This window comes from Coregonus clupeaformis, chromosome 19 (genome assembly GCF_020615455.1).
Source record: "Coregonus clupeaformis isolate EN_2021a chromosome 19, ASM2061545v1, whole genome shotgun sequence".
Lineage (NCBI taxonomy): Eukaryota > Metazoa > Chordata > Actinopteri > Salmoniformes > Salmonidae > Coregonus > Coregonus clupeaformis.
The window spans coordinates 39040283-39055331 of NC_059210.1; the positions used below are offsets into that span (position 1 = coordinate 39040283).

At 41.8% G+C, this 15049-nt stretch overlaps 2 protein-coding genes and 1 long non-coding RNA gene across 4 annotated transcripts; 2 read left to right on the plus strand and 1 right to left on the minus strand.

Annotated features, from left to right (window-relative positions):
- Positions 1-47: 47 nt before the first annotated feature.
- Positions 48-7221, minus strand: LOC121531884 (histone-lysine N-methyltransferase KMT5B). Of its 2 annotated transcripts, XM_041837416.1 has the most exons (11): positions 7138-7221; positions 6862-6913; positions 5202-5387; positions 4888-5035; positions 4499-4664; positions 4295-4404; positions 4017-4183; positions 3885-3904; positions 3653-3789; positions 3347-3546; positions 48-2640 (listed from the first exon to the last, which is right to left on the minus strand). In XM_041837416.1, the coding sequence occupies exons 3-11, from the start codon at positions 5332-5334 to the stop codon at positions 923-925; spliced, it is 2799 nt and encodes a 932-aa protein (XP_041693350.1). In that variant the 5' UTR covers positions 5335-5387; positions 6862-6913; positions 7138-7221; the 3' UTR covers positions 48-922. The 2 variants fall into 2 exon arrangements, with proteins under 2 accessions (XP_041693350.1, XP_041693351.1); XM_041837417.2 differs by lacking the exon at positions 7138-7221 and having other exon boundaries at positions 5202-5478; positions 6862-7118.
- Positions 7222-7304: 83 nt separating this feature from the next.
- Positions 7305-8833, plus strand: LOC121531886. The gene is made up of 2 exons (XR_005994210.1): positions 7305-7443; positions 7672-8833. It is a non-coding gene; the product is annotated as an uncharacterized LOC121531886 (long non-coding RNA).
- A 3057-nt stretch (positions 8834-11890) lies between these two features.
- On the plus strand, positions 11891-13699 carry LOC121531341. Its single transcript, XM_041836576.1, has one exon. The coding sequence runs from the start codon at positions 12480-12482 to the stop codon at positions 13356-13358; it is 879 nt and encodes a 292-aa protein (XP_041692510.1). The 5' UTR covers positions 11891-12479; the 3' UTR covers positions 13359-13699.
- Positions 13700-15049: the final 1350 nt, after the last annotated feature.

Genomic DNA, 15049 nt, shown 5'->3' on the forward strand with positions numbered 1-15049 from the left:
ACAGACAGTAGCCTACGTATGACAGCACACAGTATTAACGACAGGTCCAAAGTTGTACAACAGACTTTAATTCAACCTAGTATAAAAATATATATATACAGAGCAATTAAAAAAGTTAAGACATGCACACCATTCACCAATCCTACACAGCAGACAAAGTAATTCAGGTGAACTGATGATCAAAATGTTGAACAAAATAGCAAAGTAAGAAAAGTGTTTGAATATCTACAGTACCTTTGCCAGACCAAGTAAGTTCTAATAAATTTGTGATTGCTAAATCAAGACTGAGAAATTATACAGTTTGAGAATTGAGTGACTGAAGTGAAATGAATAGAAAAACAAAGATTTGATCAAAAAATAAAATACAATCCTAAATAACCACATCTGCACAAACAAAAAAGTTAACAAAGAGAATCATTATGCAAGCACCAACATATTCTGATTAAGGAATGAGTGATTACGATGGGGCTAAAACATCAGAGACCAGCTCCCAGGAATCACTGGAAGTCAAACATTTTTACATACCTCCAGCAAGAAACAAGAATTATGTTCCTTTTAAACATGAAAACAATATATGAAATGCATATTATTTTATATGTATGTATACACTGCCATATTGAAAAAAGCAAATTTTGTTTGCAGTGTTCCCCCAAAAGGTTCCAATGTCAGTGGAGCAACATTTAGCATGTTTACCAACACAAACAAGAAAAGGCTTTAAATATAATTAACAATTGTACAAAATAAAGCTGAAGATATAAAAATAATTGTCTACACATTGTATGCTATGTAAAATGTACACATCCTACAATATGAATAACAAATCAAGTTCCATCATGTACAAAAACAGTTAACATTTTACAACAGCATGTGATTTTACTTTTATTGACTTAATCAACAAAAGTCAAATAAAGACCCACAGAGCTCATGCATTGACTGTTCGTGACTGGTTTTCACGTCTCCTTGATGCAATATCAATATCTATAGAGTCTTTACCAACAATGAGCCGGAGGCGTTTTGTTGGTGGAAGTGGAATAAAATCGTCAAACTCTTCATGGTCAGTGACGTCTTCATCATCCTCTTCTTCAGAAGAGGACGAGTCTTCCTCTGTGTCATCATGCATCCCAAATGTTGCTACTGTAGGCCCAAAGACCTCCCCTGCCTCCCTCTCTACTATACCCGTGAAGGGCCCAGTGCCATGGTGATACTGGCTGAGCCTCCTGCTGTTCCACTCACGCTGCAGCTGAATCTGCAGTTTGGAGGAATGGATGTGGTCCACAGGACTGAGGCCATGTTTGGAGGAGCGGATGTGGTCCACAGGACTGAGGCCATGTTTGGAGGAGCGGATGTGGTCCACAGGACTGAGGCCATGTTTGGAGGAGCGGATGTGGTCCACAGGACTGAGGCCATGTTTGGAGGAATGGATGTGGTCCACAGGACTGAGGCCATGTTTGGAGGAGCGGATGTGGTCCACAGGACTGAGTCCATGTTTGGAGGAGCGGATGTGGTCCACAGGACTGAGGCCATGTTTGGAGGAGCGGATGTGGTCCACAGGACTGAGGCCATGTTTGGAGGAATGGATGTGGTCCATAGGACTGAAAGTCCCATTACTCCGTCTGGCTGCATAAGAGCTCCTCTTGGTCTTTGCATGGTGATGGTTCTTCCCAAATTTCATGCTGGTCTTTATGGAGCTGGAGGACTTCGCATGGTCAGCCTCACCAGGCTCAATCCTACTGCTGCCGCTGTCCCTTCGTCTCCGCAGGGTCAACTTGGGGATGCCTGAGCTGTTGTTGGCTAGGATCAGCTGGGAATCATAGCGAGTAATCTGCTGTTTCTTCTTCCCCTTGCCAAGTTGGAGAAGCTTGTCTCCCTTCGACAGGTTGTTGTAGTACTCACGACCATCTGGCTGGCATTGCAACTCTTTCCTGCATTCAGCTATGTCTGGGGTACGGGCTGCATGGTGTAGGCCTGGAACCTCCTCCTGGAGAAGGGATGCTGGTCTGAAAGAGTGCTGCTCCTCCTGATTTATCATTTGCCTCTGTCTGGGGCAGGTCTTACTTGGACAGTTGATATCCAGGCTTGGGCTGTTCATCCAGTGACCATCTGTGACATACTCTCCAAGGTCCATAGGCTTGGTCTTACTAACCACACCGCAGTTTGGTTCAAGTTTAATGTTGTCAGACCCCTGTGTGCCAACTGATGCTCTGGTTGAACTGCGAGTTCTGTGAGTGCAAGCTAAACCATCAGGGCACCTACTACCATCTTTCATTGAGTTCTGATTGTGTTCCTTCACAGTGTAGTGCACAATACCACCCCTTGCTCCCACCATTTGCATGGGTCCTTGCTTATCCATCTCTCTCTTTCGTGAGACCCTGTTACTGACTAATTCTGTCGGGTCCTTAAGGCACAAACCCATAGCTTCCACCTCAATGGGAAACCTGTGTGCAGTTACCTGACACCTTCTTCCTAGCTTGTGCAAAGGCTTTATGGACTTTGAGTTTAGTCTCTCTGGCACGTTGGAGTTCTTTGAGTGTCTTTGATTGAATGATGAGGTAGGGATAGGCATTTTGGACAGAGTTTGCCTGTGAAAGGCTTGTGCTTCACTGAGCCTTGTTACAATGGAGCAGGCTGTCCTCCCTACAGCTGAGATGTGGACAGGAAAAATAAGAAATAATGGCAGAACAGTCATCAGAAAGTTTGAGAAACATTACTAAACCTAATGACAATCATTGCAATGTATTATAATATTATTATGTAGCATGATGTAGTGATATAGTTCTTAATGCAAATATGGGTGTCCAGTAAATCTTAGAATTGACCAATAGCAGCTATATATCCCCAACCCAGGGATTGACCCAATGTCTGAAAATCACTTGCCCATCAGGCAAGTCAGGACTCGGGAGTATGTTTTAGTTGCCCGAAGATTTTGATCACTTGCCTGAAAACGTCAATTAGCTTTTTACATGCAGAAATACCATTTATAGCCTGACTTTCTCCTGCACATAGGGGAGGAACCAGAAAGATCACTATTGGAAATCATCGTATTTTGGTTAGCAGTAACCTTTTCCTGAAATTCCTGGGGCAACCACAGAGTAAGCACAACTTGCCCAGATGCCATAAATGGTCCATATTCCACTTAAACAATGGGGAGGAACCAAAAATCTCAATTTAAGGCTACTGGAATTGTTTGCATTTTGGTTGTTTTCAGTTTTATTGTTGAAATCACCTGCTCAATGGGGCAACCACAGAGCAGGCTTAACTTGCGTGACTGTTCAGTTCACTCACCCTAGCCTAGGCAATAGGGCAAACCTTAACGTCAATCCCTGCTCAACCACAAAGGTGCACTTACATGAATGTGTGTCACGATTTTCCTGAGAGTCTGGATCCATATTAGAGCCATCCAACTGACTGTCAGAGCATTTGCTGTCTTCTTCTAGTTTCTTAAGTCGATTGAGCCGTTTGTCTGTCTCTCTCAGGCCATACATGCTGTTGATAATAGGAGTGGCCGTAGGCTGCCCAGTCTTCGGTTTGAAAGCACCAGCACCTCGTCTGAAGGGACCAGAAGATGTGAAATAGCAAAATCCCAGCCAATGTAGGACTCATTATTATACATATAAAGTAACTACAAGTTTGATATTAAATCAATAAATTATACCTTTCACAGGTGTAACATTCACAGAGTTCATTATTTTCCCCAAAGAAGCCATCTCCGTAGTAACATGAGATCTCTTCCCCAGGTTCAATATCCCTCAGAACCTTGACACAAGCTGTATCTCGCCCAGTGGAAACAAACTGTAATAACACATACACAAACATTTGTTAGCCATTTCTACAATTCACTTAATTTTACACAATACTTTTGATTTGCAGGCATTGGTATTACTTGCCTTGCAATTTGGCCTGCAATCTGAAAAACAAACAAACAGATTTGTTTAGTCTCTTAATATAGGTATTTGAATTCTAGCATAAGTGTTTTGAATGAGGCAGATCGTTATTGTCAAGTGCATGGTGATGTATACCATGGTTGATGAAGGCTGCAGGTCCCAGCCACAGTTGAGCACAGTTCTTGCGGGTGGAGTACATCACACTGAAGTCATTTTCACCATGTCGCAGTAACATGCTTTCCTCATGCTGTGATAGCTCAGCGATGCAGCCCACCAGGTATTCTATCTTATCATTGGTTTTCCTTGGGAAAATATGAATGAGGAATATTTGAGATTGTAAAATGACTATATACTTAGTGCAACATTTTGTTTTAACAAAATGTATCATACTACAATTTAATTCAGATCCTTACCACTCTTTTGTTGCTACAATTTTGGCTCCATTCTGCTCAGAGGAATAACGATTGCAAGGAAGTATTTCAAACCCACTGTTAGTTGCAAACATTCGTAGGTAAACAAAAACCTGCCAAAACACACACAAAATAATAGTTTTCACATATTGTTGTTTTGATGGTTCATGCTTTTTGCTCAACAGTGGATATTTCTAGATAACTTACATGCTCTTTGAAGAGTTTGCCCTGAGCCTTCGTCTTGTGGTGAAAGTGGGGTCTTGACCAGTCCCCTGCAGTCAAGGCATGGAAGGCATTCTCGAGGTTGTCATGTTTTTTAAAGCACTCTAGCACCTCCTTCAAATGTCCTTGTCGGTCCTTGATGGGTCGAAACCTAAAAGCACACCATAGACAGTCAATTTTTAACCACTTTCCAAACCATTCTCAATACAAATGTTATGCAGCTGGTGTGTCGAGTCATAGCCTAACGTGATAGGCAAGATCGTCTAAGGCATACGAGTAAACCCCCTCCCCAGATGTTGTGAAACTTTGGCTGCTGACTTATGCACAAGCTATTATGACAAATGTGGACAATTGTGAGCCAGAGAGAGACAAACCTGCTATTCATCTTATGGGTCTGGAAGCCGAGGTAGGGGTCCAGAATAAGGCTTGTAGTCAAGTCATCATTCTCACAGAGCTCCTTTGGAGTCATACCCGACGACGGGGTATGACGTCTCTCTGCCTCAAGGGCAGAACTGATGACACCTGAGGTGAAAAATTAGAAAAAATAAATGAGTGAGTCCCCCCAATTTTTTTTTAAACAATTCTAAAAATCTAGCAATAGAGCAGTGTAATTTATTTATGAAGCTGAAAAGGGGTCATTTATAGTTCTGTAATTTTGTGGTGAGTATTGCCAGACAACAGCACTTACGCTGACTACATCTCCTACTTCTAAAGGAGCCCTTGCTCTGTCGCAGAGACCTGGCCGAGGTTATGGATCGATCACTGGAGAATCTGCTGCAATGCCGCCTGCCATTCAACACCATGTTCTTGGATTCCCCCATCTACCTCATTATGCCAGATCCAGCAGCATTTACCCTAGTCTGTGCTTGAAGATCTGCAGAGTGAGGATGAGGGATGGTTAGGAGGCCAGCGTGGTTGAATCTTATCTTGATACAGACAGGGATTGAGCACTATGCATTCTGGACCTAAACAAAGAAACAAACAGGTTTGAGAGTAAACACTTGTAGGCAATGAACTTCAAAGATCACATAAGGGGTGCTTATGTTTCTGTCAAGTTATAAATAGCTCTCTAAGGTATGCAATGACTGACATGACAAGAGGAAAACTGATGATGCACTACCCAATTTCAAAGTTGCACCTTGTGGGGGGAGGACTCAGTCCAGCTTGATAGTTGTAATAGTAGAATGTACAAGGTGTAATTTCGAAATTGGGTAGTGCATCGTCAGTTTTCCTCTTATCATGTCAGTCATTGCATGCCTTAGAGAGCTATTTATAACTTGTCAGAAATGTCCTGATCAACTAGCCAATGTCAGCTAATGATTTCTAGCTAGGTTTTTTTAGCCCATAGATTGTTGTAATGTTGGAGTCACTCAAATATCTCATAAATACACATCAGACATGGCAAAATGTATAGAATAGCAAGTACATTTGCTTTAAAACTGCAACAACAAAAAAAAGATCTGCACTCCATGACAAAAAGTGTAGAATTGCAGGAAATAAGCTTTAAACCTGCAACATTTTCTCTCGGCCAACAAGAGGGGTGTGAACAGTTTCTATCATGAACAGTGTTTGTGCCCATAGAAATAGACTTGGTGCGCACAGGGGGGGATGTTCCCCAATGCTGGAAGGGGGGCCTGAGTGAAAACGTTTGGGAACCCCTGCTCCATACCATCAGCTGAGAACCTAAGACAAGTTTCACATTTTATTGTCACATACACAGGATACAGCAGGTGTAAACAGTACAGTGAAATGCTTAACTATAAGGCCCTTGAGTTGTCGATAGCTACTCCTGAAGGAGAAACTGCAAGCGCATCAACTAAGCAGAAAGTGGGGCCTAACAAAACTAACAGATCCTGAACAGTTGGTAGCTAATAGCTTATCAAAGGCTGACACCTTGTGGTTACATGTTAACTTTCATGAGTTTCCATAGTATTTCATCTGGTCTATTTATTAATTTCATCTTTCTCGACAGGCAACTTTACACCTGCAGAAATAGGGTCGTTCTAGCCAGTGTAATGTGGCACAATAATAAACTAAACTAGCTTTAAAATCTAGGCTAACGTTAGCATGCTAACACCACATGACTCAGGTCTGATGCAGAGGCTATGCGCTTTCTAGTTACCAAGTTAGCTGGGGCTTCATACAGATATTAGTACTTGTTCTGCTTTTGAAAATATGTGATTCTCACTTAGCTAGATGAAAGCTAGCGAATGCTACAGCTTGGGCCAAGACATCACAACAACGAACAATGCCATGGCTAACTAGCTAACGTTATTCCACCAAAACAAAGGCCATGAAATATCCGTAAAAAAGTGTCGCTGATGAGACACAATGTCCAAAATACTCACTTTGTTATTCCTGCGTTTGTACTATTATGTGATTCATCCTGCACGCCGAGATCTGAACAAATATAAATTGCTACCTTTAGTTTAAACGTCAGTCAGAGGAAACAAACATTTACATTTCAAGATGGCGGTCAGGGGAAGCTGGCAATAAAGATGTCTGGACATACAATTGGCATTGTTTGATGTTACGGCAGTTTCTTAGATGAATCCATGAGTGCATGAAGTTTAATAACTGTTCTATTAGCTAACTAAATTGTACCAAAAAAAACATCACAGTACCTGATGCTTTATAAATGTAAGTAGCCTGCGCACTGCTTACTCAAACTTGAAACCCATGAACATTTGAGAGAACTTTGGCGCGCGATTTGATGACGTTTTCAACAACAACATCACCTCACCGGTCATTGCTAGAAGGGAAACGATTTTGTAAAAGTGACGTCATAGTCCCGTCTGCGCCACTCGAGTTGCATCAAGAATAGTATTTTACTTGCCTACAAGATTTAGAAGACAAACTGAACCATTATAAACAGGAGACAAGGACCACATTTGTTGTAAACAAAAATGATAAACCCTCTGGATAGAAGGGTGAGTTCGAATTTAATCAAGGAGTGATATTAATCTAGGTCGTTAGTAAACTAGCTAGCAAGCTAGCTAACCCCGTTGACTAGTAACGTTAGATAGCTAACTATAAGTAGAGAGAGCTAACTATAAGTAGAGAGACGTGTGTGTTATTAATTGATGTTAGATTATCTATCAAGCTAGTTATAGAGATGAACTGCCATTCTAACTTGTGTAATTTGTTTAACTTTTCAGATCTCGCATCATGAAAAAACTTGCATTAAAATATGTTCCCTATGATGGAACCCCCTTCCTGGTGGTCGGTAGGAGAACCTACGCCTGCCACCACCAGGGCAAGGATAAACATGCGAGTCATAAAAAGAGGGAAGCACAAATGGTAAATTGGCTAATGTTTATAAAGCACAATAAAGGTGATTATGATTGACTGATATTGGGAGAAGGGGATGTCGTCAGGAAGAGAGAGGTTGAGAAGGGTATGTGTTAGAAAGGGAAAACAGAAGAGAACCACAAGATGCAGGACTCCTTGTTCCCCCAATATCTAAGAAAACAGATGGATACAGAGCTCCTCTTTCATGTGAGAGAATCAGACTTGGTTTCAGTCTTTTAACTTAAAGTAAGTAACATGTAGCTAAGCCTTGGACAAATAATACTTGTCTGAGCATGAATGGCCCATATGGGCAGAAGCCTATCTCCTGTTTCTGTCACGTAAGGCAGCTTGATGTACAAGGAGCCTAGACCCCCTGGACAGGACATTAGTTCCCTAATTCCTTAATGCTGAGAGCCATGCAGAGAGGCATCAGGTCCCAAGGTACTGGACTGATGAACCATCCTTGCTGTCTCTGCTTGATCGACTCCCCACTCTCAACTGGGATTCCATACCACTGACTCTATTGCGGGGGCTGAGTCCCTGGCTTGTTGCACTCAGTTTTTATTTGCCTAGGGGCCATGGTCATCTTGTCTCATCTGGTGTACTGTACTGTGTCTTTATCTGATGTACCTAAGCATGCTCTCACTAACCCCCTTCTTTTGTCCTTTTCTACGTCTAATAACTCCCGGATGTGTCTGGCCCAAGCCTACCTGGACGTGCTGCTGATCCTGGATTGCAGCTAAGGACCCCTGGGCATGCCTACCCATAGCCCCTCCCCGCACACCCTAGCATGCTTGTACCTAAGCTAAATACTGAATATTCCATCTCACCCTCTTCCTCTCCTCTTCTGTCCTCTCCTGTCTTAAGCCTAGTCCTGGACACATAAACTATTTTATATTGAATTTATATTGAGCATGCTTTTTTGTCCAGGACTAAGTGTAATCTGAGTCTGGGAAACCAGCCCATACTGTAGTAGACAATGAGATTATTCCAGAATACTATCAAAATAAAGATTGTTTTCTATGATTATCTACGGTACATTTAACATTTCCATTCTACAATATGGCCTCTGACAAAGAACTCTTTCTCTAAATCCTATTGTATTTGTGGTGTGGGTTGTCTCACAGAACAGGAGGCCGAGGAGGAAATCACAAAAACCAAGAGGCTGGAAACTAGGTAAAACAAGGTAAGGATAATATATAAAAAAGGAACATCAGTGGGAGTTAACACACACACATCTAAATACAGTGGGGAAAAAAAGTATTTAGTCAGCCACCAATTGTGCAAGTTCTCCCACTTAAAAAGATGAGAGAGGCCTGTAATTTTCATCATAGGTACACGTCAACTATGACAGACAAATTGAGATAAAAAAAATCCAGAAAATCACATTGTAGGATTTTTAATGAATTTATTTGCAAATTATGGTGGAAAATAAGTATTTGGTCACCTACAAACAAGCAAGATTTCTGGCTCTCACAGACCTGTAACTTCTTCTTTAAGAGGCTCCTCTGTCCTCCACTCGTTACCTGTATTAATGGCACCTGTTTGAACTTGTTATCAGTATAAAAGACACCTGTCCACAACCTCAAACAGTCACACTCCAAACTCCACTATGGCCAAGACCAAAGAGCTGTCAAAGGACACCAGAAACAAAATTGTAGACCTGCACCAGGCTGGGGAAGACTGAATCTGCAATAGGTAAGCAGCTTGGTTTGAAGAAATCAACTGTGGGAGCAATTATTAGGAAATGGAAGACATACAAGACCACTGATAATCTCCCTCGATCTGGGGCTTCACGCAAGATCTCACCCCGTGGGGTCAAAATGATCACAAGAACGGTGAGCAAAAATCCCAGAACCACACGGGGGGACCTAGTGAATGACCTGCAGAGCGCTGGGACCAAAGTAACAAAGCCTACCGTCAGTAACACACTACGCCGCCAGGGACTCAAATCCTGCAGTGCCAGACGTGTCCCCCTGCTTAAGCCAGTACATGTCCAGGCCCGTCTGAAGTTTGCTAGAGTGCATTTGGATGATCCAGAAGAGGATTGGGAGAATGTCATATGGTCAGATGAAACCAAAATAGAACTTTTTGGTAAAAACTACTGTGAAGCATGGGGGTGGAAACATCATGCTTTGGGGCTGTTTTTCTGCAAAGGGACCAGGACGACTGATCCGTGTAAAGGAAAGAATGAATGGGGCCATGTATCGTGAGATTTTGAGTGAAAACCTCCTTCCATCAGCAAGGGCATTGAAGATGAAACGTGGCTGGGTCTTTCAGCATGACAATGATCCCAAACACACCGCCCGGGCAACGAAGGAGTGGCTTCGTAAGAAGCATTTCAAGGTCCTGGAGTGGCCTAGCCAGTCTCCAGATCTCAACCCCATAGAAAATCTTTGGAGGGGAGTTGAAAGTCCGTGTTGCCCAGCGACAGCCCCAAAACATCACTGCTCTAGAGGAGATCTGCATGGAGGAATGGGCCAAAATACCAGCAACAGTGTGTGAAAACCTTGTGAAGACTTACAGAAAACGTTTGACCTGTGTCATTGCCAACAAAGGGTATATAACAAAGTATTGAGAAACTTTTGTTATTGACCAAATACTTATTTTCCACCATAATTTGCAAATAAATTCATAAAAAATCCTACAATGTGATTTTCTGGATTTTTTTTCTTCATTTTGTCTGTCATAGTTGACGTGTACCTATGATGAAAATTACAGGCCTCTCTCATCTTTTTAAGTGGGAGAACTTGCACAATTGGTGGCTGACTAAATATTTTTTTCCCCCACTGTATACATAACACATCCTAACATACAAAACACCACACTAAACATTTTTACATTTACATTTTTGTCATTTAGCAGACGCTCTTATCCAGAGCGACTTACAGTTAGTGAGTGCATACATCATTCTTTTTTTTATTTATATATATATTTATTTATTTACTGGCCCCCCGTGGGAATTGAACCCACAACCCTGGCGTTGCAAACGCCATGCTCAACCAACTGAGCTACATCCCTGCCGGCCATTCTCTCCCCTATCCTGGACGACGCTGGGCCAATTGTGCGCCGCCCCATGGCAGATAAAACATATCTAGGACTACACACTAACCAATCAAACAAGGGTTAGGGTTGTACAGCTATTTGCATAATAATTACACCTATCTAAACATCTCCATAAGTGCATAGATAGGGGGTAGGTCTAACATATCCATCCACAGACACTATTTTTACTTTTCAGGAGAAGAGAAAGGAGAGAACATTTAGGGGAGTGGGAAGGGAGGAGAGGAGCGGTGAGGAGTCAAAAGAGGGGAGGGGAGAGAAAAAAGGGAAAGGATAGGGATGGATAGGGTTCGACTTTATATTAGGAGAGCGAGGGTTCCACTCTTTTTAAGAGTTCCACTTATTTGTTGTTTTTGGTGTTTTTAAAGGGAGGAAAAATAAAAATGGAATTAAGCAGCCAATGACTTTGTTATTTTTTTCTGTCTTGTGCCATATTCCCATTGCTAACGTATAGTTATTGCTATTCCATTACTTCAGTTCCATTGCTATAGTTTCTGTAGTCTGGTGGCCAGTTAGTATATGAAAAGAAAGAACTGGTAGAGCTGGGACACCACGTGGGTGCAATAATTATCATGTAGAACAGAAAAACAGCACTACTCAGAACCTCCATACACGGATCTCTAGCTGCTGTTCTCTGAAGTTCTAATAGGGCAACATTACTAGCTGATAACACAATTCATGTTTGTATTTACATCATGTAATGCTCTGTAGAATGTATATTTATTGCCGAATTGTAGCTAGCTTTTCCCCAATGGTTCCGCTAGCCAGCAAGTGATTCTGTGGAAATCAAATCCAGTCTACTGTAGAACTCTACGCTGTGTAAGACGGACTCGTTGTAGTGAGCGGGACTATGACGTAACTTTTACAAAATCGGTAACCTTTCTAGCCATGACCCAACTAAGCCACAGTTTTCAAACAGCTAGCTAGCTACTGTAGCAATCTAACTACTGTATTTGACTCAGCTGTTATCCAGTTGGTCTTATAATTAGACATTTGTTCTCGGTACCCTATGTCATTGAACATAATTAACTAGCTACATGAAAAACTACCAAGGTTGCTAGTTAACGTTAGCATTATAGCTAGCTAAGTCTCTTTGCATACAATTTAAATCATCCCAAGGTACCGCTATCTAGCTACATGAAATGGTAACGCTAGCTAGCTATCAAGCGGTCTAATACAACACATCAGTTGGTAGCTAGCTATATAACGTTAGATTTAGAGCAGGTTAAAAAAAAAGGAATTCCATTCTTTCATTGCCACATCGTCGATGACAAGCTCAGGCATTTACGTTGGTGTTTTTCTCAAGCTAGCTACTACTTTTATACAACTAAGTTCTCTTGCTACCGGTTAGCTAGGTAGTACTATTTCGCAAACGCTGGAATAGGAGTTTTATTCCATGAACATATATAGAACCTATGATTCCAGTAACCAGACACTTATACATTGGTTAAATTGTTAAGTTAAGACTAACGTTATAATTACTATAGTTAGTATACTATAGATGATTACTGGCAAACATTTTATTATCTTTCTCAGCCCTGGGAAGAACCGGACCAGAATATTTATGGCATAGCTAGCTATATCAGACTTGTGGGGATTTTGACCTCCACCAATGAACACCATGTCCCCAAGGAAGAAGCTTTTTGTCCCTGTCAGTAGAAGAAGAATGGCCAAAGCAGGGGACGACTTGTTCCCTTTCAATCTTCTGCCGTTGGAATGCCAGCTCCATGTGCTGTCCTTCCTTCCTGAGGTCGACAAGTGCATTTCCGCGCTTGTGTGCTCCAGTTGGAGTTGCCTTGTGCGATCAGGGAAGCTTTGGAGAGTGGCAGACTTTTCTCGCCATGGAGTGCTCCACCTTGAACAGGAAGGACTGCTGGTGTCCAACAGAGAGTTTGAGCGTTGTAAGGCATGGGTTCACCACTACACCCACCACCTCATATCCCATCCGTGGTGCAAGCCTGCTCACCCTAAAACCAGATTTGACCTGGGGGACCAGTGCAACAAGTGGGGGGATTTTCTCTCTGACCTTCTAGAAAATGTCCACTGCAGGGATCTCAGCCAACTGGACCTGAACTGGACATTCACACTACTGGATTCACTGGACCTGTGGGTTGGCTCCAATTCCCACCATGACAACATTACCAAGATCAAGATGGTCCAGTTCACTAACTTTCAGGTACTACTGGGCAAACTATCCCACAGCTGCCCTCAGATCACCAAGATGCGCCTGCACTTTGACTGGTCTGAGACATCAGTGTCACTCCTCACTCAGTTCCAGCACCTCGGTGTCCTTGAACTGAAGTACTTTTGGGTCTTCAAAGGGGTAAACCCAAGCACTTTGCAGATCCTGACTAAGTCACTGCCCAACCTTAAGTCCCTGACATTACATATCCTTGTGTCGCTCAGACACCTTGCCATATCTTACAGGCTGGAGTCCATGTCTCTAGAGTTCCTGGATGTATCACCTGGTCGTAGTCTTCTCCAGTCTTAATCTGCCAGCATGACGAGAACTAAGGGCCAAAAAGATTGGCCGTGGCATTACTTTAGACCGTCGAACCAGGCTTAGGATACAGAGCAGGTGGCCCTGTCTGTACCAGCTCCTAAGAGAGGGGACCCCCAAGCTACAGGCCCTCAACAATGAGTGACTGCTTCCTGATTGGAAAGGGGCAGAGTTCCAGAGAACTGTCATCTATCCTCCAGCAGTCCTGTTATTGTCTCCAACACCTGGACAGTTGGCTCTGGTAAACAAAATGCTCAGGGTCCAATCCAATGTTGGCTGGAACATTTTAGCTTATTCCATTGCACAAAATGATTGTGTATTTGATTTTTTTATCCTTATTTAACCTGTCTCCTCCCCTTCATCTACATTGATTGAAGTGGATTTAACAAGTGACATCAATAAGGGATCATAGCTTTCACCAGGATTCACCTGCTCATTCTATGTCATGGAAGGAACAGGTGTCCTTAATGTTTTGTATACTCTGTTTATGTTGTCAAGTAGTTTTTTTTAGGTAACTTCTAGAGTACAATAAATACAAATATGAATTACTTCAAGAATGGAATTAGTAAGCCTGCAGTGCCTCCCTTAACCACGAGACGACCTTATCCTTAATGTTTTAATTTAACCATAAAGATTTCTCTTAAAAGGTGCAATTTGCCTGTATTTCCAACTGCACTTGTAAAACATAATTTAAGGCCAATGAGTAATGCCTGTGCTCTCATTAATCAGGTTGTAACCAGAATGTTGGTAGGCCTATTTACTGAGGGTATAAGCTAATGACATTCCAACAAGTCATTGAATTGTATGCTGACATTTCCTTTTGACCATTGTTTTGTTTCTGGGATTTTAGAATACTTTTATGGATCTGTTAAAGGACCCATGTACAGTCTTTGCTGCTCTATTCTTTGTTATTTAAAGGGGGGTGGGGGAATATCATTTAACGTATGTGTGATTGCATATGTGCCTAGGGATATTTTACTTAAAGGAGGACCATTAACTAATGTAGGGCGGCAGGTAGCTTAGTGGTTAAGAGCGTTGTGCCAGTAACCGAGCCGACTAGGTGAAAAATCTGTCGATGTGCACTTGAGCAAGGCACTTAACCCTAATTGCTCCTGAAAGTCGCTCTGGATAAGAGCGTCTGCTAAATGACCAATTTATATATTATTTATAATGTATGGTTGTTTAGTTGAAAGTGAGCTTTTCCTATCATGAGAAATAAAATACCTAATGGCAACATTTCTCACAGCTTAACATAAGACAGCTTGTTGGCAGTAAGACAACACTGAATAAGGAGTTGACCACATACAGTATTTTGACTTTTAAAATGCAGAATGCAAAGAAAATATTAATGGTAAACTTGGGAACCTTTTCACTTTCTTTGTTTTATTTTATGCAATGATCATTTACTGGGGGAAAAACAGGAAGTTGTTTCAATTCTTTGAATCAAGCACATTAAACTTTGTACCATGACTAGATACAAACATTAATTACTCCTGAAAACCATTGTAAACACGTACCATAATTTCTGGCAAGGTATTGTCATGCTTGGATTTATTTGGTCAGGTAAAGGAGGAAAACAATCTGAAGTATTGATACAAACAAATTAGTTTATATCAATAATATTCAAAATAGTCTGAGGGTTTACAAGCGTTCTTTGATTTGCTATCATAAAAGCATCTACA

Excerpts from the sequence above, each read along its gene's own strand:
- LOC121531884 (XM_041837416.1), bottom strand. The coding sequence starts at position 5,334 with ATGGGGGAATCCAAGAACATGGTGTTGAATGGCAGGCGGCATTGCAGC. Across the intron at positions 5,036-5,201 it reads AAGTAGGAGATGTAGTCAGC|GTGTCATCAGTTCTGCCCTT; the intron begins GTAAGTGCTGTT and ends TTTTCACCTCAG. Across the intron at positions 3,790-3,884 it reads ATTGCAGGCCAAATTGCAAG|TTTGTTTCCACTGGGCGAGA; the intron begins GCAAGTAATACC and ends GTGTTATTACAG.
- LOC121531341 (XM_041836576.1), top strand. The coding sequence starts at position 12,480 with ATGAACACCATGTCCCCAAGGAAGAAGCTTTTTGTCCCTGTCAGTAGA.